Genomic DNA, 27,043 nt, shown 5'->3' on the forward strand with positions numbered 1-27,043 from the left:
CTAAGTTTCGTTCAGCTAATTAACTAGGAATATGCTCAATCGCAAATTACAAAAAAAGAAAGAGAAAACGTGTTTTGTTTCGTGCACTCCTTCGGACTGCGCCCCGGTCAACGCATATCGTCGCTCGTTTGGAGGCTCGGTTTAACGGCCACCTGCGTCTAAACGGCGCTCCGTCGCAGCTGAGGCGACAGCACCTGCGTCTTTAGAGCATCGTCGTAAGAGAGCCATTGGCGATGTATCACAACGACCACAAGGCCATCATCAATTGCGTGACAATATAAAGATAAAGAGAAATGAGACGAGACAACAAATGGTTTTGTATTTCGTTGTATTTCACATAAATAACATATACATAATTTTATGTATAGTTACATACCAACAAAATGCTATGCCAGCATAATTTATACCACCATAGCAGCTTCACTGGCAAGCCACATTCACAGGGTGTCATGACTCCTCTTTTTTTTTATGCGCTGCGGTTGTGGAATAGTTGCAGAGTGCCTGTATCATGGTCGTGTACCTCTTGGCTCAGCTGCAATAATCAATTTTTATTTTTTATTTTCACTTTACTGGATAGCGATATTCCCGCAAACAATTGCTCGTCTCGCACCAACATGTTGGTCCATCTGGCAACGTGTTGCAGAACCAGAAACGATGCTGGATAGCCAGCTACCTGAAAAAAAAAATTCGCATGCCCGCAATTATGCAGACCCCACAGCGCGTGGGGTCTGCCCAATGTCTTTTATCAGAGAGTCCTGAAACGAGTTTATGAATGGGAACCTACACACCCACCACGAAGTGCCTCGTATGAGGCAAATAATGGTTCGCTTTAAGGGTCTCCGTCCGTTGTTTCGTGCTTTTTTTTTCTTATTTCCCGTAGTCAAGGAGACGTGTACATCGGTGTCGTTCGTCTGCGATGTCAAGAGAGCACTGTGCAAGACGCCACGGCCCATGTCGCGCAGAGAAGCCCGACCAGCAGTGACACGGGCTTTGCCGCAGTGGCTACGTTGCAGTGGTGCCTGTCGGCGCACAGGCACACCTCCTTCGTGAAGTGCATGGCTACGTGCTCCAAGAAGCAGCCCGTCTGTCGGCTGTTCACGCACATCCACGTCACGTTCGCCGGCTTGCCTGCCGTTACGCAAAAAGAAAAAAAAAGAAGAAAGAAAAACGAAGGGACGCGGTTACTTCTGACAACTTCATCTTCTCTCTGAAAACGAACAGAAGAATGCGGTTAGCTAATTCCTTATTATGCGATACTGCAATACAGCGCTGCATGCAGCCCGCGCAACACACTCAACGTGCCCAGCATATCCATTTTAAATTTAGTTGACCCCTAGCTTTAGCTATTTACTCAACACTTGTTCGAATTTGTAGCGACGCTAGGAGTGAACGTTCCAGAATGAACATTTTCCTCGGCATCTAGAAGCAACAAGAGGTCGCTGCGAAAGGAGAAGGTATAATGGAAGCACCTTTCGCGCTATGCCACGTTGGGTACAGGCGTCCCAAACAGACGATGTATCTATCAAGTACTCAGCCATCACGCGTTGCGCCCGGTTATCAAACCACTCGGCAGAATCTATGCTGAATGTGGGCAACAGCCGCGCTGACAATAGAGAAGCGTTGACAATTCAACGTTGCATCTGCCTAGCTATCTAACTTATGCTGCAAGATAAAACGCCTACCTCACCGATCTGCAGTCAACCATGCCTTGCGTTCACCGACCTCATCGTGTAACTAATTTTAACGCGACAGCGTCAAAAACCCTTTCGATGTCCGACGTCAAGCGCCGGACATCCACCCAATCGTAGCAATTGCTAAGATTAGGTGGATGTCTCATTTTATCTTAATTATTTCTCTCCACCTTGCGGGTTTCCGCAAGGACTATTACGTCAAACACTGTGTGCATTGCTTGCTAGACTTTTACGATCACCATATCATTTCGCTTTCAGTTACTTTATCAACCAGGCATTTTGTTGCCGCTTCGTTTTGGGGAACGTGTGAAAACTCATACCGGACTCGGTTGAATACACCCGGCCCTGGGGCACCGAGCACTAAACTATGCTGAAGAGCGAGCAACTAATGTGCTGCCTTGGGAAGGAAACACGTTAACTAGAACCCGACAATCAAGACTTCAATCACTCAGCCAGCGAGCTGCGTTGGCTGCGGCAAACCCGCGAAGGAGCTGACGCGAGTCACGCAATTCTACGTTCTACGTCATAGTCATAGCAATGCCGGTCTCCCCAGTGATGATGGAATACAGAGGTTCGATCACACCACTGGCCACGCATTTCTTTTCAAGCGAAGCGTGCATTGGCTCGCAAGTTTCGGTGGTGTTGTCGTGGTCGCGCAAAAAAAAACCGTTGTTCTCCGAGCAGAGCAGCTGCGGCAAACGGTGGTTTGACGAGTTTACAGCTGCATAAGCGCGCGCTCTGCCACACGCGCAACCAATCAGAGCCGTTTCGCATCCGGCGGGGAGGAAAAGGATAGGAAAGGGGTTTCGCGCGCGCTGCGCCGGCTTCGTTTCCGTTCAGTTCAGTCTCGGAAAACAGATGGGACGGTCACGCATTGTGCGTTCCCCTGAAGAATAGGCACCCTTCGACGAGTGGCGGCGAGAACTAGCCCGTGAAAGAGCTCATCGTCGGCGCGCCGATCCAGCCGTTAGAGCCGCCCGATCTCAGACAATCCGACAGCAACGAAAAAAATAATCCCGAGCTGAGGGAGCAGGAAGCCGAAGCGATCCGGCACCGTTACCTGTGGGGGACATAACCGTGACGAAGGTCAGGTGCACGCAGCACAAGCTTCGCTTACTCCCATTTAAAAAGCCCCAACACAAAGAGACACGCACGCCTACACCTACCCGTGTTTCCGTAAAATGTCCAGCGGGCGCACGCACCGCCTATCTTGCTGCAGTTGTTGCAACGTGCCGCCAGCTGGGCCTTGGTGGGCATCTGAGCGAACGTCTCGGCGCCCAGCAGAGGCGACTTGAACGGGTTGTGGATGGATTTCTCCGAGTCCGCGTATGCGGCTTTCCAGCGCTTGGCGAACTCCTTGCGGCGCTCGTCGTCCACCGATTGCTCGGACAGCCAGCTGCACTGGAAGCAGCTCACATTGCGGTGGCTCCGACTTGGCCCATTGTATAGGCCCGTCTCGGATAAGCACGACACTGCAAAACACGTTGCGGGGTTCAGAGAAAATTGGAGCTCGGATCGCCTAGCTGAGAAGAGTGGGTACAGGATGAATTCATACACTGGGGGGAATATGGTAGCTTTTACAAACGGTGCACATCTTCACATTTTTATTGCGACAGGAAAAACGCGCATACTCCAGGCGAATTCTCATGCACCGTCGGCGTCGCCGTGAGGTTCTGTGTAAAGTCCAAGTGCGGTAAGATCACGGCTTCTCGCTGTGCGCTGTATGTTCGAGGGAACGCATGCGAGGGTAAGCCGAGGTGTATGGTGACTTAATGCGGCGACATCTTCACCTTCTCTTCATCACTCTTTTCTTCACCTTCATCTTCTCGTTCGCGCAAGGGAGAAGGGCGAGGAGGGCGCGTGCCGACTTGTCACGCGCGCTGGAAATGGGGAGCGGGAGACTTCAGCGCGCTAAGGAGGGGGAGGGAGGTTAGCGTGTCACTGCTTCTACTGCGGCCACAGCTGCGCATGGCGCGGCTGAGGGCGAGCGCGCGTGCCCTTTCTTGGAGGTGATCTGCGGTGGGTGAGAGGGCTAGCCGACCCGAGATAACTGATGGCTTCGCGTGCGCCGTGTTCTCGCGCGCATGGTTCGCGTTGAAGCGAGAGGCAGCATGCTGGGGAATGCGCTTGCCACTGAGACCGCTCTTCCTCACGCCAGCGAGATGTGTTCGTGTTCGGGTGTGCACGCGGCACTATACTTGTTAATTTTGTTAGTAAGCGAAGGCTTACTAACTAACTAACTAACTTACTAACTTACTCACACAGCTAATAAAGCTACAAACCTTACTGCGTAGAGCTAATGTTTTGCTATCGCAGTCAGTGCTTTGCTTTTGGGCGTAACTGCGACTATTTATTAGCAACCGGCGCTTCTTCGATTTCCGTAATAGTATTAAATATTTAATAAATAGTAATTTTTGCCTCAACATAATCAGAATAGTACAGCAAGCGCTGCGGCCTATTTATTGTTAAGTTATTTATTTGAATTATGCTGATGGCTTATTAGCATTGTAAGCGTTTTACACCTACCACGGCGCTTCAGTCACTATGGCGTTCTGTTGCTCAGCACAAAGTTCGGGTTTCACTCCAGGCCCTCATGGTGTCGCTCATAGCGCACTGTGAAGTTTCAGGTGGTTAAATACTACACACTAAACTTAACCGTTTTAGCGGGGAGCGGCTGCATTGTTGCTGAAGTACGTATTTTGAGGCACTTGAACAGAGACTGATATTTTGAACAAGTATACGCTGTTAGGTAAAAGCGAGGTTGGAGAAACTGCCTAATTATTGCATCTTTCCTATATCTAAGACATTTCGAACGCAACTTCTGAAACGCCCTTTACGTCTCTCACACACTGTCATTGAGACATCGTACTTGCCCTCTGACGCGGTGTCGAGGTTCGATATTCGGAAAAGTGGCCAACGGAAACGGGTCACTTGGGTTCCTACTAAGTGTACATTGTTTGAGCGTTCACCAGTTCGTACTCCGCAACTGTGACGTGCACCCCAAGTAAATAATTAGAAAGGGAATTTCAATTAAATGTAAACTGTCATTAGCGCGAACCTCTAATGTGCAGTTGTGAGGAGGTACACGTGCTGCACGTTGCAAAGGAAAGTCGAAGACGACATCGACGAAGACACGAGTATTATCCAAGGAGGTTTCAATTTTTTAAAAACCTCCTTGGTAGGAAGACCGCCAGGGGGCTGAGGAGCACAGTCGTACCTCACATGGACTCCTGCTTTTCTCGCTATTTTGTGTGGAACATTGCTTGGAAACTTGGCGAATTTGGTAACCTCGGATTCCTGAAGTTGCAAGTCATCGTTTGACACCAGCCACGACGCAGTGAGTAGACCTTTACTCGAATAACCGAACCCTGAACATTCTGTGACCGTGCGCTCCAAGATAACCCTAACGCCGGGGCACCCGTGGCACGAGCGGGAGGCCAGCGCCTCGCGCCTGCATGCCCGCGGTAAACGCGCACGGCGCTCTCGCAGTAGGAGTGAATCACGCAGGACCAGCATCTGAGGCAAAGCGCGCCCGCTTTTCCGGAAACACAGATGGCGAACGCTTTACAAGAGCCGACAACGGCGCGAATGGAGGAGACCGGGGCTAACTCCGATACCATACCCCAGTGAACATACGACGCGAATAGCGGCAAAACGACGGGTAAAGCCCATATCGAGTGGCTACAAGTTGGTTGTAAAGGCAGATCAGCAAAAGAAGACAATAAATCCACCAAGGAAAGAGCCACGGAAGTCCTGAAACCAGACCCCAAACCTCAAGCACAACTACTGCCGCAACGTCAACGCATTCTGAAGATGCGCCCCTTCCCTACTGACGACTTCGAAATCGTCTTCCGCCCTCAAGCAGGTCTTGACCTCTCGACGCACACACTCATCGCAGTGACACATGCCATCGGAAGATCCAGTGGTCTGGCCTAGCAAGATTTTCAAGATAATGTCCGAGCACAAGTGCAGAAACTAGAGAATGGGATCATCGCGAGCACGGTAAGTACGGAACGAGCTTCCAAACTGCAGCATATCAACACCATACAACTCGGCGGAACCATCTACCAAGTAAATCCCCACATTCGACACCCAGACGACGTGTGCCGCGGAGTGATATACGGCCTCCAACCGGGTACAAGTCCCGCGGAGATTGTTGCCGGCCTTCGAGTGGACTCAAGATACACGGTTCTCGGCGCGCGCATGCTAGGATCTTCAACAGCCGCGGTTATCACCTTTGCCGGAGAGCACGTCCCTTATTACGTAACTTACCAGAGCGGTGACTACAGATGCAAGCCTTACCGAAAATCCGTCCAATACTGCAGAACCTGCGGCGCCATCGGACACCGACAGGATATCTGTCCTCAGCCGAGAGCCAACTTCTGCTAGTCATGCGGGCGCGATGGGGTCACGGAAGAACACGATTGTCACCCGAAGTGCAAAATTTGCGGCGGAGACCACGAAACGGCAGGCAAGGAATGTAAGAACAAACTATGTAACAACCCGCCCCCCTACCAAGTAAGAAGACAGCAACTTGACAACGCTCGCGGCCGAGAGAATCACTGGAGCTCGAGCACCGAAGACTTCCCCGCGCTGATTACCGCCTCAGACAGCTCACGGGGGCCCTCGCCTCGACAAAGACCTAGCCGGAGACGCTCTCGCTCTATCCGAAGATCGAGCTCTACATCTCGCTCTCGGTCACGGTCTCGCTCCGTTAGGCGAATCACTTACGTCGCCGCGGCGAACGGAAGCAGCGCCTAGAATTCCTCACGCAACCCGAGCAGTTCGGGCGAGACAGCGACGATACGGACTCTCGAACATAAAGTACAGGATCTACAGAGGACGATACAACAACAACCGGGTGCCGAGTGCAACACGCCAGAACTCGAGGAAAAAGTAGCGAAGAGAGTAGAAGAAAGCATACTAAAACAGGTAGAAGCTAGAATAATGAAGCGGGTAGACGAACGGCTGCAAGCATATGAAGCGAAGATTCTCGCCCTTGTTGAACGACGCCTTCAAGTCTTCGAGGAAACCCTCACTACAAAACTTCTCGCATCAGCAGACAGAACCATACAGACTGTGATAACTAAGATCATGGAAAAGGTAAAGCCACTAAGCCGTACGGTCACCACACTCGACGCCAAACTGGATGGCTTCATGGCCTATGCTTACAAGAATTTCGTGACCCATGAACATCTGGCGCAGCAGTTAGGAACCAAACGCAAAGGACGAAGGACAGTACGAGGGGAATCCGCGGAGGATTCTAGCTCGACAACGCCAAACCACCTACTCCAGGTGGAGGACAACCACCAACATGGCGGCTCCCAAACGTAGACATACCGAGCCGCTTCCCACCCTCCGCATTTGGCACTGGAATTGCAGATCCTATAGACCCCTGCAAGAATATCGGCCAACCTGCAAGAATATCTCAAAGCAAACAATCCAGACATAATCGCGCTACAGGAAACCAACACCAAGAAAATAAAGCTCCCCGGCTACAACACTATGACACACACTGCCCGCACCGCAATTCTTGTCAAGAAGACACTAACCGCACAGCCTCACGAAATTCAAGACACTGAAATCGAACACACCATAGTCGAGGTGTTGCCGACTCGCAAGAATCTACAGAGCCTATACCTGGCCAATTTCTACAGCCCGCCGCGGTGGCAGCTACTCCACTACGACCACTTCGTCCGGAACCTTCGCAAGAACGCTAACGGCAACCGGCTTGTTGTGGTAGGGGACTTTAACGCCCCACACGCGGCCTGGGGCTACCCCAATACCACCAAGAAAGGGGCACGGGTTCACGACGCCGCACAGCAGCACGGTTTTACTTTATGGAATGACCTGCTCCAACCCACCCGAGTGGGCAACAGCGTGTCGAGGGACACCAATCCTGATCTCACGTTCACTTGAGACGAGAGAAAGGCCACGTGGACCCGACTCCCGGACACGCTAGGGAGCGATCACCACATAATTCAGATCGAGTTGAACAATCTCACCGTGCGCACAAGACAGGAAATGCGCGACTCACTGACTGGAACGCGTATACGAGCTTGACAACGATTCGGACATCGAAGACGTTGAAGCTTGGCTAAACGGTAACGTAGGGGCGGCTGACGACCACGCCAAGACGATTCAACTACACGAGGACAATCCGGTGGTCGATAACCATCTACTGCACTTATGGGAGGCTCGGCGATCGCTCCTCAAACGATGGCGCCGCCAAAAGCTCAACCGCAAGCTCAACCGCAAGCTCCAGCGCCGAATTGCCCTATTAAGCATGCAGGCACAGGAGTACGCTCAACAGCTAGCGAGTCAGAACTGGCGATCCTTCCGCAAGCAACTTCAAAGGACCCTCAGCACAAAGAAGACTTGGCATATACTTCGATCCCTGGTTGACGGCACCCACACCAAAACCCAACAAAGACATACAATCCACAACTATGGCGGCACAGAGGAACAGCTAGTCCAAGAACTTCAGACGAAGCTACACGGCTCAGCTAACCCACAAACCACTGCCACCAACCTTTCCACCCCCAGGGAGTACCAAGGAGCGCCGAACGAAGAGCTAGATCGGCCTTTCACACAGGCAGAGTTGCAGGCGGCCCTCTCTAGGCTAACACGCAATACGAGCCCGGGCAAAGACAGAGTCACCAACAAGCACCTCCGACAGCTACCCGCTAAGGCGTTGACGGCTCTCCTTCGGTACTACAACGACTGCTGCATTAAGGGCGAGCTACCAACAGCCTGGAAACACTCGGAGGTAATCATGGTACCCAAGCCAAACAAACCCATCTCCATCGCAAATCTCCGCCCCATCTCCCTTACGTCCTGCGCCGGGAAACTATTTGAACACATGGTCAACGAGCGGCTCACCACACATGTCGATGAAAACGATCGCTATCCGCACACCATGTTCGGCTTCCGCCAGATGCTCTGCACGCAGGACGTCCTCTTCCAGCTAAAGGAAGATATTCTTGACCATTTGAGCCAACACAGCAAGTCTTCCATTCTAGCGCTAGACGTAAAGGGCGCCTTTGATAACGTGAGCCATGAAGCCATTCTCCGTAACTTAGAAGATATCGGCTGCGGTGCCAAAACATACGCCTACATGCGCGTTTTCCTCACCAACCGTACGGCCACGGTGGGGATTGCCAACCTCCGAGCAAGACATTTCACCTACCTAACAGGGGTACGCCACAAGGTTCGGTAGTCTCGCCACTCCTCTTCAACGTGGCCCTCCTCAAGCTTCCCCGCCTCCTAGACACCGTCCCAGGGATATTCCATGCTCTATATGCAGATGATATCACACTGTGGACGAGAGGCGCGAGCACGGGTGAACAGGAGGCCCGTCTTCAGGAGGCGGTCAACATCATCGTACGGTACCTCAACATTTGCGGCCTGCACTGTGCTCCAGATAAATCAGAGCTGTTAGTACTCGGGGCACGCACCAGGAGCCGGCCCCCAAGCCACGATGCACCGGACCCACAAGTCCTTCTTCAGGGAGTCCCGATACCGAAGGTCGACTCACTTCGAGTCCTCGGGGTCCATATACACAAGGACGGGTCCGGCTCCGCCACACTCCCCAGGCTACACAACACCGTGGCACAGCTTACTCATCTGATACAACGGGTGGCCAATCGCCGCAATGGCCTCAAAGAGCACGTCAATTTACAAACGCTACAAGCCCTCCTTTACAGCCCCATTACATACGGAACTCCTTACCTCAACCTGAATACAGTCGAGAAACAAAAGCTAAACCTTCTAATAAGAAAGGCCACGAAGCTCGCCCTAGGACTATCGACAACCGCCTCCACTGACGGATTGCTTCGCATGGGAGTTCACAACTCCTGGGAAGAACTCGCGGAAGCGCACCTCATCAACCAGATCGAGAGACTCAAGCTCACAACCACAGGCCGAGCAATCCTCCGACGCACAGGATACGTAACCAATCTAGAACACGATGGAAGACGCAAGGAAAAGATCACATCGAAGCTGCGAGAAGGTCTACAAGTTCTTCAGATCCCTCGCAACATGCATGCAGAACACCATCGAGACAGACGGCTCGCCAGGGTAAACGCCATGAGACACAAGCACCGTAACGACCCGCAGGCGCACTACGTGGATGCAGCCAAATATCCGGGCTGAAACGCCTTCGCCATCAGCGTCCCAGACTACAGGGGGACGACACTGGCATTGGCGACAATTCTCGCCAAACGCGCGGAGACAGCTGAGGAGGCCGCTATAGCACTCGCCACCCATACAAGCGAGGATGTCATAGTGGTCTTCACCGACTCCCAAACAGCGGCACGCAACTACATGAAGGGCAGGATCTCCATCAAAGTGATCAACTTACTGAAACGTGGCGATACTCCTCCCCCTTGCACCTGTATCATGTGGGTTCTGGGACACGAGGGACTCGAGGGGAATGCAGCGGCACACACCGCGGCCCGCGCAAGCATCAACCGGGCTTCCCCGCACGACATTCTAGACAGGTCCCACCCACCCAAATCAGGAGGAAACGGAAACAATACCGTTAACTTACCAAGCACTGCTACAACACTATCGGCTTGGACGCAGGGTCTACCCTCCACCACACCCAAAACTAACAAGAAACGAAGACACAGACTACAGGCGACTCTAGAGCAATACCTTTACCCACGGAAGCTTACTGCATCATTTCCACCCGACGCTATACAGCTACATCTGTCCACACTGCAACGGGCCAGACGCCCTGGCGCACCTCCTCATGCAATGCAAGAACGCCCGAGAAAGCATCAAAGCGCCACAACTAATAGCAACAGACGCAGACCCAAACCTCCTCGCTGAAATGTGGGAGGCTGCGATCTCCAAGTCGGACCTGGTCGACCAGCGCGAACTCGTCGCCCGGGCCCGGAGGGCGATCCAAGCCAGAGGGTTCCTGGAATAAGGGACCCGCCCACCTCGACTGACAAATCACTACTTCAAAGAAAGGTTTCTTTCTCTCTCTCCCCTCCTTGGTATGATCGTGCAATGGCACCGGAAGAAGCCGTAGAAGAGGAAGAAGAATCGCTGCAGCGCCTCGTGGCACGCGCAAGGAAGGTGGGAGCGGCGCCATTGTGAAAATATAACAGGAAGGAAGAAGGCAGCAGCCTTCTACGTCTGATGCCCCTGAGCTCACGACTCAACGCCTGAAGCTGGTGCATGTCTGCAGGGTGCCCAACGCAGCGCCGGCCACAGCCATTCTATGCTCATGGCCTACCTTCCTGGCCTACGTTCCTATACTCAGTCTTATACCTTCGTACGGCCGCCTGTCGCCCGTGAAATGCTTTAACCGCAGCGGATACTCACCACCTGCATCATTCCAGCCTCTGATGTGCTCCGACACTACACCTCTAACCAGGATGGCATGCGAACCTTGATGTTGCATTTACATAGTTTGAGGACTAATATGTGACTGGATAGTTAGTGTGTTTCTAGTTGCTGTTATGTTAATTTTTTTGTCCTGGGAGCCTTATAAAGTACGCGTGTGCGTGCGACAGAGAGCGAACGCTTCATTGCATTTTCTCCGAAATGTGTTCTAACCTTCACAAGCTTCAGAACTTGCAGCGGTGAACGTAGCTACACCGTGACAACGGCATAACGCAAACAATGCAATTCGCAAGAAAAAAGAAAAAAAATGCCCTTTTGCAATTCTGCGATAATATTACTGTACTGCCTGATGGGCTTAGTGGAATACCTAGTGACGTAAGTATTCATTAAGTACGACGTTCGAAAAAGAGTGGGACCTCGCTTGCGATATCATACGAGTGTTTCTTCATTGTCCTCCGATCAGGCGCCCACCACTAATGATAGCGAGTCCTGTGATGACACAACAGCCAAGTGAATCGCAAACAGGTGATAGCGCTTACGCAAGGGAGGCTTTTTTTCAATGCAGGCCTTGACCTACAAGAAACAGAAAACTGAGAAAGAGAGAACTTGCGCTGGCATTTATTTCATAACAGACGCCGGAGATGAGTGCGTCAGTAGCTCAGACAGGAAATAGGATTTCCTGTTTTTGCGACTCCAAGCTAGCTTTGCAGTGTGTGCATCGCTCCTCCGAGATGGAACTCACGACCTGTTACCGCGGATGGTCGTTTAACTTTACGACCACGGGAAAGAACCAGGGGCATGAGGTTTAATTTCATTCGTTAAACGGAAATTAGGAGATCACGTAAAATGATAACCAATACAAGACGCGGAGAGCCATACTTGCAAAAGACGCGGAGAGCCAGCTTCGTCACCTGGCAAACACGCCATCGTTAGCCGAGTGGAACACCGCAAATACAAAGGGCACTAGACTGCACAAGCTTGCACTAGTGTATAATAGTGTGTCCTATACAGAGTAAATGGGTTTGCATCTTTTCTTCTCTCATGGAACGTTGACGTTTCTGTATCGCAAGCCTCAGCTAAAAAAGAAACACTCGGTGTCATTTTCTTTATTTGCCACTTTTGTAGCTCTGCGCGCCGATCATGGCTTCACACTTAAATGACTATTGACATTTCAATGGACCAGAAGAAAAGGGTTAACCGAGGGGCCCGATTTTTATTAGTCATATCATAAGAAGCCAACAAACACTGACACCAAGGACAACATAGGTGAAATTACTTGTGCTTAATAAATGAAATAAAGAAACTAAAAAGTAATGGGAATGAAAGTGGATGAAAAAACAACCTGTCGCATGTGGGGAACGATTCCACAACCTTCGCATTACGTGTGCGATGCTTTACCAATTGAGCTACAGCGGCGCCGTTTCCCCATACACTTTCTTGGGAATTTATGTTTCCTATATAGTAGAACCCTGGGAGTGTTAGCCAGCACTCACAAACCTTGGCGGCTGATGTGGAACATTCTTTTTGCCGCAGACGTCACGAGTACGTCATCGATTTTGGTGACGGCAACTGGCCAGTAACCGACACGTGCTACCTGAAGGCATCACTGTTGCCTGGTTCGGGACCCTCGTGATGTAATGATCGAGAAGAAAGGGAACCGAAGGGCCCGATTTTATTAATCATATCATAAGAAGCCAACAAACAAAGATATCAAGGACAACATAGGGTAAATTACTTGTACTTACTAATTGAGTTGAAAAATATAAACTAATTTATCTCTATTTTTAATTAATACATTTATGCCATTTCAGGAATGCTCTTAACGACCTTTAAATTTAGCGGCACGATATCCTTCTCATCGAAATGTACGATGGTCGGGTATAACTTTAGAAGGCAGTGGCATTTTCTCTTCCAAGGCGGATGCACGCGAGCGTTCACCAATGGGAGCGCACTGTAGACTGACGTCAGGAGCCGGACGGCTAGTGACTCCGCTGACGCAGAATATGGTTGGCCGCGCTTCGAACTGGGCAGGACTTTTGAGCGGGACTATTTCTTTAGTCGCGGAGGCAATTGGCTGCTACACTTCGGTTATCTGAGAGGGGCCTTCCAGCCTCATTAAATTGTACCCGACTATAGAATACACAATTGAAACAAAAGCTCTGCCAGAATTACAAGAATTGACAGAAGTACAACGGAATACAACAAGGCACTACAAGTTCTCTTTTTAGAACAGAACAAGGTTGGTGGCGTTAATATAATGTTGCAATGAAAATAATACTAAAATAACGGAATACATAATACTAATGCAGAGAAACGTTGCATAAATACGGGATCTTGAAAGTTAAACTAAAAGTAATTTCAATAAATATTCGATGCTATCTACGCAATATATGCTTGCACGGGCGGTTTGTGCTCGTTGGTGGGCACAACTTTCGCGAACAATTGTGGTCATCAAACGCATAATTATCAGAAGTGTCCTAATTAACTTTTTGCGGGGACAACTATGGTATATGTTTATAATTGAAATGTCAATACCATCATATATGAAGACAACTTCATTTTTTTAGTACCCTGGCGCACTTCTTTTCCGAGATATTGATCATGAAATGCCACACTCAGTCAGCGAATTTCGCATTCAATGGGCATGTATCCCAACGCAGCCTGAAGTAGTGAGGGAACTTCAACTCCAGGGAAAAAGAAAATGTGAGTTGTTGCTTGTTTTCGCCAGCCGATAGCAAGAGTGCAGCTGTTAGCAGCTTCGCCCAGCTTCCAAACGATATTCCACACGTAGCAAGCTACGTCAATACGAGGGTTTGACCTTGTGTTAACATCCACGCCCCTGAATGGGCTAAATTAGCTGAATGAGTCTCAAAGTTCATGATGAATATCCCGGAACACAAGCGCTCCAGAAGAACTGAACAATGGAAAGTTGCCTTCAGGTGCGGCTGTGTTAAAGTTTCAAATCTAAACATTTTTCACTATCGTGATAGCAAAAAAAATAAAACGTCAACCAAAAATTTTTGTTAATTGTATGTTTGGTGACTCTAAATTGGCCCGAAAATTGTGTCCGCCAAAGCACATAAACCGGCTGCGCAAGCAGGTTTTGCGTAGCTACCATACTGAAAAAGCTCGTAGGCCACATAGCTGCCATGTGCAGTAATCCGATATGAAACATATGGAATACCGTATACGGAGGTGGGGGAGATTCTTTTTTTACTATATGCCATATGGGATTAATTGGTCATGGGAGTTATGGGGAGTACGAGGTATTTTCAGTAGTGTAGCGTAACATTTTTAATAAAACCATTGTTAGTTTAACTTTCGAGACCCTGTATAGTAGACCACACAATACCCGTAAAATAAACGAATTTGAGAACCGACGACAGACTTTCGTGCACTTGTACTTTTCCACTTCTTCTTTAAATGGGAGCGTGAATTTTGCAGTAATATACGTCGTCTGTAAACAGTGTGAGCCCTGCCGTGTGCAGGTTGTCATATATCAGCTGCGACAACGTGGAAAGTTTGGCTCCCTAATAGCCCGCTATCCCAAAACCGTAGCTAAGCACAAACGACAAACGATAGACGTACATAATTAAAGTGGTCGTGCAACGACGTCTCAACGCTACCACTTCTAGGAAACGTATGGTCTTCCAAGCGCCAGTGCACTTGGCTCATTGTTTTACAGGGCATCGTGGGACATGTTGCCAAGGCGCCAACTGAACTAACACGGTGAAAGGGCTGGCAGGATCTCAAAAAAGAACGGAGATATCTGAAGTTAGTTGTACCTGCCGCGGTGGCTTAACGGCTATGGTGTTGCGCTGTAAAGCTCGAGCTCGCGGGTTCGAATACCGCCCATGGCGGCCACATTTCGCTTGGGGCGAAATGCAAAAAACACCCGTGTCCCGTGCAATCGGGGCACGTTAAACATCCCCTGACGGTCACAATTAATCCGGAGCCCCCAATGCGGCGGGCCTCATAACGAAATCGTTGTTTTGGCACGCAAGACCCCAGAATTAGAAGTTCGTTGTGGGCTTGCAGAAGCTAGAGTGAGGGCACTTCATGCAATGTTAACGCAATGTATTTTGCTAAGCTTTTATTCTACATAAAAGTTCATTCAATTTTCTCGCGCAAGCGAGGCCGGCACTGTTATGCAGAGTGAAAGGTTTCGACCATCACAAAAGAACATCCGCGATGAAAAGGACACCGCAGATTAAGACTGGCAACTGCGTTAATACCAAGCAAGTGCTACGGATAGCAACCCCGCTCCTGCGTGCCTTTTTCCCCTACTACAACAAACAACAAACTACAAAGGAACGAGGGGTTTGAAGCATGGTGCGGTGGTAGGTGACGTGATGCACTCAGCGAAGGTTTTCAGTGTCATTTATAACCGCCACGACAATGTGTTGTCGACCACGCATGCTCGTTTTGTAGCAAAAAATAGCTTTCTTAAAGAACATTACAAACAACGATTCGCAAACATGGTATCAAAACTATAGAGGCACTGAATGAAAAATTGCGTACATATTCCAAACTTGTTTGTGCTACCGGGCAAGTGCTTCATTTTGGCCGAGTGGCGAACGTAATGAACGCACTGGTTATCACAGACTTTTCACGTACATGTGGATGTACATGAAAACGCTGCATACCAACAAGCATGGTTGATATTGTGACACGATGTCACAATACGAAGCATGCAGTTGTTGGGCCACAATATAAATTATAGCGGTTATACACAGCGTTGTTAAAAAGGCCTCACCCTCAGCGGAATCCTTTAGAGTTCTTTATGATTATGTAGAGCTATTGTGTACACCTTATAATGCCAGACTCTCGGGCACATTTCATACGCTGTATACTTCGCTACCCAAAGCGGCATCGCGATTATCCCGACAGAGCTGCTAACCTTCAATGTTTCAGTTGCTGACTGAGAAGCACGGTACCAGTAAATAGCGCCTTTCTCGTGCGGTAGTTAGGCACATCATGTTTGCAAAACAGCGCGCGATCGATTGACAACTTTAGATAAACTGGACTCACCGCAACAGCGGAGCAGCACCAGCAGCACAAGAAGCAGCGGAGCTAGATCGAGTCGCCACATTGTTGTGAGCTCCGCCAATTTGGCGAGGATTCGCGCAGAGGATAGCTTCACTTTTCAGCGGCAAGGCACCGCTTATGGAGTGATAACGCTGGCATCGCATATCTCGAAAACGATAAGGTGAGCCGCTGTATAAAGAAAAGATATCATCTCAGACAAAGCCAGCAGCATGTAGGCTACGGATGAGTGGCCTTAAGATTAACATTCTCTTATCGCATTGGTGAAACGGAATGGGCATAGAGGGAGGGCAACTGAAGCAGATTTCTTTTTTTTTTCACGGAAGTTAGCTTGATGTATCTCTCCGGCGACACGTACTAGATATGCGATATTATACACGCATGCATCCTGCACGGATCTCTATAAGAACAGGAGCGCACGAGGAAATACCGCCACTGAGAATGAATACTGATATTACTTCTCCTGGGATTCGATGTGGTTTAAGGTTGTCGAAACAGTCGCCACTTGGCATTTGAAGGTAGATGTTCCCATAACGGCTGCTTACTTTTGGGAAAGGGCCATGAGACGTTCCGCTTCTCTTTAAAGCGAAGCTTTCGTTGCCTCTTCATTCGACTTTTGCGCTGCTGCTGTTGTCTTGCACGCCGCGTCGGAGGTTGGTTCAGAGCGTGTGTATATGCATGGCAGGAAAGTGGCAGAGAGTAAAGTTGACGCGAGCAACTCGTTTGGATCATTACATCGCGTGACATGTGCACAATGCCCTCTAGAGCTTCATGGGTGCCACCACATTAGCATCTTGACAGCTGTAATTATCCGTGCCCCCCACCTCTAAAAGTATTCCAGGAACTGCAGCGTTTACCCTTCTACTAACGCGCAAGTCCAGAGGGGACGTAGGTAGACTTGTAGAGACGAGGGGGGAGTAGAGACAGAGAATGGGCAGAACGGGAGCAGTCGCGAAACGAGTGAATAAGAACCTCGCTACCCTCGTAGTTCCCACACAGGGGGAGAGGGCGGGAGAGATAAAAGATAACGTGAAAAGGCAAGGAAACAGTGGTTGCGGTCAAAGTGAAGGCACTGTACGGCACGCTTTTACTGTTTCTGAAAAATAAACACGATGTAAATTTGTCAAGCGGACAAAAATTTCGACGGGAGCGAAATGCAAAAAGCGCAAGTGCACTTAGATTTAGGTACATGTTAAAGTACACCAAGGTGTCAGTATAAATCCAGAGGCCACCACTATGGCGTGCCTCATAATCCGATCATGGTTTTGGCACGTACAACCCAATAATTCAATTAAAGCTCAACGCTTCTGCCACAATGCAATGTGCTGTTTGAGGCAATGATAATGCTCAACCCTCTTAGAGACTATGAACATTGGCGCACAACAATGCCTCAAGCAGACACGTCTCCCTGCGTGTTCTATGTACTACACAAACAGACAGCAGTGGAGCACGCAAGGTAACGTTTAACATCAACTCACCACGCTCGTACTGGACTAAATGCTGAAGAAATTACACATTCACAGTCAACATCGCCGTCAATTATCGTCAATCAGAGCACACAGCAATGAAAGCTTCGCTTACATCGATTCCCACGGTCCATGTAATCCGCATACTTTGCTTAAACAAAAGAAAATGCGTTCAAGTTTCTGGATTTCTGTCAAAGTCCTGAAAGAAATCCTGGAAAGTCATGAAAAACCAAAGAAAAAGCACGCTATACCGAGAATATTCCATCACCTGTCCTGCACCAACGGCGGAATCGAACTCAAACAAGTTTTCGACGAAATCTCGCTCAACAGAAGAACATGCAAAGAGCCAAGAGTGACAAAACTAAATCTCCTTATGAACAATTGTTATGAAGCAAATGAACTGAACCTCGCTTTAATAACATTTTCCAGTTCGCATCTTTATAAGAGACATTAAAAACATACGCGGCGTGGTTTAGTAGGACAATGATGAAGATGTAATTTTAATATCTCTAAATAATTTTGGGAGCTCCCAGGACAATGATGAAGATGTAATTTTAATGTCTCTAAATCATTTTGGGAGCTCCCAGGACTGCTCTCAGAATAAGCCTAAGAGCCGAAAATAAAGCTTAAATACGTTTTCTGGCAAGCAGAAAACGTATGCACGTTTTCACACCTTTTCCATCATCGAGATATAGTTATTGTATTGTTGGTATGTGCTCTTCTTTCGAGCTTCCTTCACTTAGCTGTAGGCGTACAGCCTTGGAGTTACTGGCACATATCCGCTCTGGGCTATTGGCCAAGAACCGGGTAAATAAAATAAACAAGAAATGTAAAATAATTACAACTAAATTTTAGAATAGTTAGATTAGAAGCATGAGGTAGATTGTAGATGATTTGATAATAATGAAATATTCGATGGAAGGAAAAATACAACTATAACCAAAGTCAGTTTGGTGGGAAGAAAATGAAACATTAAGATCTGCCATCCAGGATTTTCGTGTATGGTCAATGACATTTAGACTGTAAGTCTCATTCACTCTAAAAGTAAATCCTGAATGGCAGCGCAAACGTTCCCGCAACGGTGCACAAGAGTCAAGCCCCGAAGGATCGTAAATCGGAGCAGATAAATCTAATCCAGGAAGGCTTCCTTGGCGAAAGCCTGTTGTGGTTCTTGCTTTGAGGACTTGAGGCGACGCCTTGCGTATTACATTCGTCGTAACGAAGCGTACTCACTTCAGGTAAAAGCAGGCTACTAAGACATGCGCATTCAAACCATTCACACACTCAGATGAAATATTTTAATGCGTTAGCATTAGATGTGCCAAAGTAAAAAAAAAAAAGCGCGTAGGTGCGTGTGTGAAGTATGGGAAGCCGGCCACATGGTATAGGTAGAGCGGAGATGGGAGAACTTAGAAGAGCGTTAAATACATATATTGCAACTGAGAGTGGTCCGCTCTAGACCACCAACGATCAGCCCACCTAGACCGCCCACATGTGCCGAGTGAGCTCCTGAACAACAATTTGCTATGTGGTGAACGCGGTTTAAATCATGGATACGGGACATCAAAGAGGTGCGGCGTAATGCTAACGCATCCTTTCGCATTTACCGCTAAATCGTCCCTGATTTCTTTTTCAACGCGCCATCGCACAGCGCGAAGGCTGCCGAAGTATACGCGCTCAGATTATGGTGTCTCATTCCTTTTTATAACCGCATTTACCCCGATGCATACTCCCCACTCTACAAAGCGTGCGAGGCCCGCGCTGACCTCGATCATATTATCTGGCAATGCCCCAAAGCCTCACCCACCAACACCTCCCGCACTAACACACGCATCATAACTATGGCCGAGCAGTGGGAGACATTGCTGCTCAGCTTGGACCCAGAGGAGCAGCTCTGGGCCGTCCGGATGGCCGAAGACGCCGCCAGAAAGCAAGGACTGGCCGCCGTCTGAGGAAGGAGGGGTATTGGAGGTTAGTCTCCCGACCCCCGCCACCCCTGAACCCCATCAAGGACATACTAAAGTTTTATCTCTCTCTCTCTCTCTCTCGGCATAAAATTGTCGCTACTACTACTACCTAACTTGCTGAGACAGATGATCACTGCGACTGGCCTGTAAACAAAACGCGCGTGCGCATTCCCGCAAGCAAAATCATACGATATCACTGCTGCTTGTCGCGCAGTCCACCGTGCTCGAGGGCTGTTTCCTAAGCTAGAAGAGACGACGTCGCAGCTTTTCATAGCTCGGACAGCAACATCCCGACAAAGGCTGCGCATTTCCAAAGAAAGCCCGATGTCGACGTTCTTCATCCGGCCACCGCGTACAGCAACGTTGCCCACTTGCACAAGTAGAAGAACCTGGCGTCCCCCTTTACCGCCTCGCCGTTTTTTACCACCTACCTGAGCAATCCATGTCCTCTAGCGGATAGGGCTAATGACTGTAGTCGGCAAGTCGCGTTCGGAGTTTTACGGAAGGAAAGCCACACATCCTCGAGGCACTGTCCCGCCTCCCAGCCCCAGTGCACGACTGGTGCGCCGCCAGTTTTCCGCCAAGCACACGTCCGCTGCACGTTCGCCAGTGACGCAGCATCGGATAGTTCCTGGAATGGGAAAAGTTTATTTCGCGGACATTTCCGCAGCAGAGCAGCCCCCCCCCCCCCATTCTTCAGTCTTTCTCTACTCATGTCAACTCGTGCCACACATGTGGACTGAGTCACATATAGAAGATAGGTTCCTCTTAAAGAAAGGAATGCGACTGAATAAGAAAAAGAAAAGCTCTAAATAGTACCAAGGAGGCTGGTCTGCAGGGTGCAGGGAGGGAAAGAAAGCTAGACGCTTTTAATCTTATTCAATAAGCCAGTTTCGTCTAAACAGTTGAGAAGTTTCGTTAGGAGCACAAATGGGTCATCTCCTCAAGATAAAGTAAGTTGCACGCGTAATTTGAATATTTCGCGATAATATTTCCGTCGTTGTATTGCGATATGTGGACATATATTTTAGTTGTGCCGTTTTCTTAAAGATTCCTGGCATTTGCAGTCATCTTGGTCATATTAGAGGTTGGATTGCGTAACATTTTGACGAGACACACAGAAGAGAAACACACACCACAGAGTGTGTATGCTCCAATAATATCGCCACCATACCACATGTTGGTCAGGCACACACCCGTGTGTGTGGGGGGGGGGGGGGGTGTGCCTGAATTTAAGCGCCATAACCCCCTCCCCCTCCCCGCCCACGCCACAATTCTTCACACACATTCCTAACGCGCCACCAAATCAATATTGAGACTTGACAGCTATTCGGCGGTCAACATCTTGCTGCCTTTTTCACTCCTTTTGGATGGCGGTAGTTATCGGCATCTCCTGGGGTGTCAAGACCAGTTTTCTCATGGATTCGGTGCCCGCGCGATTAGCTCGAGATGCGTTCAGTTGTCACCCTCTATTCAACGGTCACGCGCATCGCCTGTTGCTTCGCCAGTTCAACCTTCTTTGTTTAGACTTATCCAGGGACCAGGAAAGACATCCAATTCATGGTCAGCTGATCTGTATGCTCGCGGAACGAGTTGCGGCCGGAGAAAACGCCAGTTGCGTTTAACATGTCCTTTTGCTTCAGGATTTCATCGAGTGACGGCTCGCCGCGACGCTGGCAGATCCTCGGAACCATATACCCGCGATATGGCTTAGGCAAGGTGGAAAATAAAATAATTTAATGCGAGACAGCGTCCGTCATCAACCCCTGCAATAACCCTTAACCCACAAGCAATATGACTGTCACTCCTCACCTCGTCTGGTTTTTTGTAATTGTACAGCACTTGCCGTTAAAAATTGGCAACTGGAAACAAGAGTCGCAAGGAGTTGAGAAATTAAGCGACCTACTAAGGGAGAGAGCCAAGGCAACAGCCAAACAAGAAGGAAAAGCGAAAATCAACAAATTTAGCCGTTGTTTATGGAAATATTGCTACGAGGATGGATCAACATCTTTTCATTTAGAAAGGAAGTAGAGAAAACGCCGCCGGAAATTGAGAACCATTCCGTGTGTTTTGAATGACGCTTCCACAGTTATCAGTCCAGCCGCCTGGCGTAGCCATTTCTCTGCTGTGCTTATGTAGGTGTTTTTCTGACCTTCCGCGGTGGGCGCAGTACGTCTAGAACCGCAGCGTCCTGCGCTCTAAGCGGTTGTACGGAACTGGCGGCCACGCATCGTTGCGCAGCTTCCCAAATAACAATACGAGTCAGTTTTGGCACTTGGTAGAGCAGTAAACGAAGGATCCAAAAGAACTGTGATTGTTCCGCAAATATATATTTCACTATAGTTCTTTCAGAGCTACTTAAGAAAGCTACTATAGTCGGATGCAACTTAAGTCTGCAGTGAAGCCCCACCCACGCGCTCATAACCGTCAGCCATTGTTCCTTCGCGAGGCTGCAAATAATTCGTACTTCAAACTTTTCCTGTTACCCAAATATGGCGGTAGGCACAAAAATAAAATTATTAGTGCGTAATTTTATACATTTTCACTCGCCTATTGTAGTGGAATGGCGAAAGCCTAATTCTTTATTGAACTGAAATAAGATGCTTGCTTCGCTGCAACTATTTATTGTCAAGTTTCACTTCAGTTGGCAGTAAAGTTTCTTAAGGAAAACTGGCTCAGTGAAATGAACTGTACCGCAGACTTTTGAAGAGTGAAATGCTCAGACTCCATGCACTTTGTCCATGTCTCTTATACACGTCATTGCTTCCGCCAATGAAAATACTCTTCAAGAACAGCAGATGCTCAGGAGCTATCAAGTACGACGCCATTTTGAAAAGGCTACATGACGACGATTTTGTTTGCTTCTGTGATTGGCTCGCGGAGTAACACAACCCCGCGCGATCCGTGTGCCTTGGTTGGCAACTGCTGTTTTTTTTTTTAAGTTGTATTCTACTATAGTATTCTTTATTTTATACTTTCGCTTGTTTACTTGTTCTTGGCAGTGTTCTTCCTGCACTTCTTTCCTGCGCGAGTCCATTTGACGTGGTTGCTTGCTTGCCAAATAAAGGAGAGGTGTACCTCACAGGCGTACCTGTGAGATTAGAAAAGGCGTACCTGTGAGATTAGTGTAGGCGTACCTGTGTGATAGGATAAGGCGTACCAGTGAGAATAGAACAAATTCGAACAATGTCCACCGTTCGCCATAAAGAAGCGTAAACTCACAAAAGAGAATAAAAAAGGGCTGTATCTCACAGGCGTGCGTTCGCCATAAGGAAGCATAAACCCACAAAAGAGAATTAAAATGGGCTGTATTTCACAGGTACGCCTGTGAGATACAGCCAATTTTAATTCTCTTTTGTGGGTTTACGCTTCTTTATGGCGAAAGGTGGACATTATTCGCATTTGTTCTAGTAAAGGTACCTCCTCCCCCCCTCATTTGCATAGAAAGGTTACCTTGGGTTGGACCCCTCCGAAAAAAAAATCCTGGGTACGTGCCTGGACATTAGTCAGCAATGCCGTGGTTTTTGGACCAAGATTTCTGCTTAGCTGTATTGGCATTTTATCGGATCCTGCGGCCGTGTTATTAGGGTCATTTTCTTCTGCTTTCTTCCCAGTAAATGTTCCGTATGCTAAATTTTGATCTTCCAGGCTTCCCCGTTGCTGCTGCATCTACTTGATTCTGAACTGCGCTTTCTCTTGTGCCGGAATTATCCTTAATAACATCTGTGATATACGGCAGCACATTGTCTCCTTCGAAAATGTGCACGTATTCATCCGTTATAGCCGTTTGCGAATTTTCACTTGGAGTTTCGAGTACTCTCATGTATCCAGAATCTTCCTGGCGTGCATTTGTCTCTTTTGCGAATCTTAGCCACCCGGCGTTCGCTTGTGCATTTAATTTTCTCTTGCACGAGCTTACTCGCCAAATTTTTTTTATTTTCTCGGTATTTGTTCCATCTAAGGAGTATTTCTCCTTCGTGTAATCCCAACTTTTTGGCTTCTCGGTGATCCCTATACGCCTGCTTACGATTTTTTATAGCTTGGTTTGTTTATGTGTTCTACCACTTACGTGGTTTTCACTTTCCAATCCAACAATTTTTTTTGCCGTGTCTGCTTTATCTCCTGCTGCATAACGTCTACCAATTCCTTGCATTCCCAGGCTGTTGTCGGGAACGTCTCCATTTTCTTTAGTGTGTTATCTTTTCTTGCCATCTCTGTTATTTGATTTTCATTCGTTTTTATAAATTATGGTGCTATTGGTTCGTGTTTTACGTCAGCATCTCTTACAAATTTTAAGGTTGAACGTTTATGATTGCTACCCAGGTTATTTTTTTTATGTTTGTCTATCATCATTTGGTCTATTCGTTCGTAGACCGTTTCTAGGACTTAAGGCGCAGTCGATACATGACTGCCTGTTTCCCACTGCCACGTTACCTGTCCATGGCACTTGTTTTCTCTGTTAATTACTATAGGTTCTGTTCATCGCACAGATCCCTCACTGGAGAACCATTGTAATCGGTATATTCATCCGAATCATCCATGCACGCGTTCATATCTCTCACAAATACCACCTGGCCCGACTTCTTGAACTCATAATTATCGCTTCTAATGCAATTAATGAATTCCTTATTTTTGTCTCTGTTATCACTATCTGTCCATAGGTAAGCTACGTCAAGCCATGTCTTGTTGCCTTACGATGTGCGGCTAAATGAACTCATAAATGTTCCTTACATGTCCCTTTTACCCTTTGCCACTTCATGCTTCGCCTAATTAGCTTGTCTGCACTTCCGCCTTTCCTGGACTCATTCATTCATTCTATTGCACCGCTCACATACGAAATTGTCAATAACAGGCGGCTGCTCCAATTCCCGTAGACGCGTTTAGCTCAAGGCATACACGCTAATAGATTCGTCATTCAGCTGCGTTTGAATTTCGCGCCATTTTTCCTGCTTGCAACTACCCTGCATGTTTACGTAACATATATTGCTTTCTCTATGCTTATCTTTTGTGCGTTTCTATTAACTCTTTGTTGTCTAATTATGCCCTTTGCTTTGGTGTGTTGCTACATTCAATACCTAATCTTTCTTCCCGACTGCCTGAAGCCTCCCTAAAAGAGCTACTGCCCGTGCCGTGAATCGATGTCCAACCGGTGTTGCTTCACTATCGCTAAAATGTATCCCGTTGCGCACAAAACACCTTCGCAGCCTGCCCGGTGCACTTCTTGGTTAATGTAAATTACCATAAAATTCAGTGCCTTAGCTAGCGTCCGAATTTTCCTGTTTACTACAAGCACTACACTTGCAGTTGCATATCCCTGCCTCTCAATCTCTGGCACGAGCACACTGCGATTTGCACTTTGAAACATTCCGTAGGTCGTTAACTTTGGCTATTTGCTTCGCTATCCCTGTCCCCCGTTCTTGCAGTACGTCAATCACTTCGCCCATTATCACCACTAGGTGCCCCTCCTTCACACTGTCCCACATGTGCTGCTTGGCTTTCGCTATCACTTTTCTAATCGGTTTCCTGGTAAGCGCGCTAATCTGGACTCACTCGCCTGCACCTACCCTCTCATGATCGGTTCTACTTTACGCATGTTTGAATCCCCAACAAAGACAACTCGGCACTTTCCCTTCTCCTCGCCACCGAAAGTTGCACCTGATGCCTTGATGCCCTCCCCTCCTGTCTTATCGTCACCCTTCGCTTCGTTGTCTTCTTTAGCGGCGTGGACGTCGGTGGCAGCGATGTCATGACCACCACTGACGTGTCCGCTACTGCTTTCAGCGTGGTGGTCTGGGATTCCTTACATGTTCTCGTTTCGGAGTGAGCCCGTTCGTGGTGCTCGCACCGAAGCGTTCACCATTGTTTAGCGGAACACAAGCCCTCAGCTTCATTTCTACGTTGGCTATCTGATCTTCTACCACCTTCCTCTGCTTCTGCTTACTCTTGAGTTCCTTTTCTATAGCTTCTCAACTCACTTAGCTAGGTTATCCTTCTCCTGCTGTAGACGGTCTATTCGCGGCGCTCGCGCACACATCCTACAGATAAAAAAAAACTTGGAGGACGCTAAAGCTTCGCCTTCAAGAGTAGAACGGTATAGCGTTATCGCGGCCCGTTCGCACAGCCCACTCATTCGCTCGGCATGCTCTTGAGTCACATAAATACGAAACGTGCGCTTGGGCAAGCGGAACGAACCAAAGAACTCGGTGTCTCGGAGGGAGAAACGATCCACGCGAGCCAAACGTCGTGATCGGCACGGACAACAGGGCCGCGACGCGTCATGAAGGCGGACGCAATCATGCGGCTGACGCCTCGATGGGATCATCCTCTATCTCGCTTGGGAGCACCACGCAGACGCATGACTCCTCGCCAGCAGCACGGCACACATCGCATGGGACGCTTTCTCATCAGACGCGCTACGGCGGAGCGATCACGTCAGAGGCGTCCCGCATCGGACGCTGCACCTAGTAACCGCGCTGTGAGCGGAAAGAGGAGCCGCGTCGCCTAAACACGAGGGTTCGAGTGACGCACGCTGGAAGTTGGAAGGGGAGAGAGCGAGAAAACTAATTAAACGCAAGGGTATTGGGGTCTCATCACAGCGGTCCCCGCACGGCCCCGATGCGCTCAAACGAGACGAAGGGGAGAAGCGGGCGAGTGGCGCGCCACCTGTCGGGGCAGCGCCGTACATTGCGAAAAGGGGGTCTTCTGTGTTTGCCGTAAGATGGCTCTGCGTGTGCGCCAAGCACAGAAGAAGTGTAGCAGAAACGTACTTCACTACTCGATTAACTGCGACTTCTGTAATTTACATGCTCATAATTACCGATATACACCGCAGTATAACATTCTACGGCACGTTTCTAAGGCAACACCGCCATCACTAGAGGCACTCCGGAGACCCTGGCTCGATTCCCACCCAGCCAATCTTGCAAGTTGCTTTTATTTATAAATTGCCTTCCGGGATTTTTCGCTCACGACCAACGCCGCCGACACCGGCTTTCCTGCGACACGAGCTCCTTAGGAATTCCCGATCAAGCTGCAGAACAGGTCATCATCATCATCAGCAGCAGCAGCCTGGCTATGCCCACTGCAGGGCGAAGGCATCTCCCATACTTCTCCAACTACCCCTGTCCTGTACTAATTGTGGCCATGTTGTTCCTGCAAACTTAATCTCATCCGCCCACCTAAATTTCTGCCGCCCCTTGCTACGCTTCCCTTTCCTTGGAATCCAGTGCGTAACCCTTAATGACCATCGGTTATCTTCCCTCCTCATTGCATGTCCTGCCCATGCCCCCCCCCCCCGTTTCTTTTTCTTGATTTCAACTAAGACGTCATTAACTCGCGTTTGTTGCCGCACCCAATCTGCTCTTTTCTTATCCCTTGACGTTACACCCATCATTCTTCTTTCCATAGCTCGTTGCGTCACCCGCCGTGGTTGCTCAGTGGCTATGGTGTTGGGCTGCTGAGCACGAGGTCGCGGGATCGAATCCCGGCCACGGCGGCCGCATTTCGATGGGGGCGA

General features: G+C 48.8%; 1 protein-coding gene across 1 annotated transcript; it reads right to left on the reverse strand.

Moving 5' to 3' along the window:
- Positions 1-319: 319 nt before the first annotated feature.
- On the reverse strand, positions 320-16,162 carry LOC142577992 (uncharacterized). The gene is made up of 3 exons (XM_075687418.1): positions 16,080-16,162; positions 2,858-3,163; positions 320-1,128 (listed from the first exon to the last, which is right to left on the reverse strand). Exons 1-3 carry the CDS (start codon positions 16,138-16,140, stop codon positions 920-922), a joined length of 576 nt encoding a protein of 191 aa, XP_075543533.1. The 5' UTR covers positions 16,141-16,162; the 3' UTR covers positions 320-919.
- Between the last annotated feature and the right edge of the window lie 10,881 nt (positions 16,163-27,043).

The sequence above is a fragment of the Dermacentor variabilis genome, chromosome 4, assembly GCF_050947875.1.
Source record: "Dermacentor variabilis isolate Ectoservices chromosome 4, ASM5094787v1, whole genome shotgun sequence".
Classification (NCBI taxonomy): Eukaryota; Metazoa; Arthropoda; class Arachnida; order Ixodida; family Ixodidae; genus Dermacentor; species Dermacentor variabilis.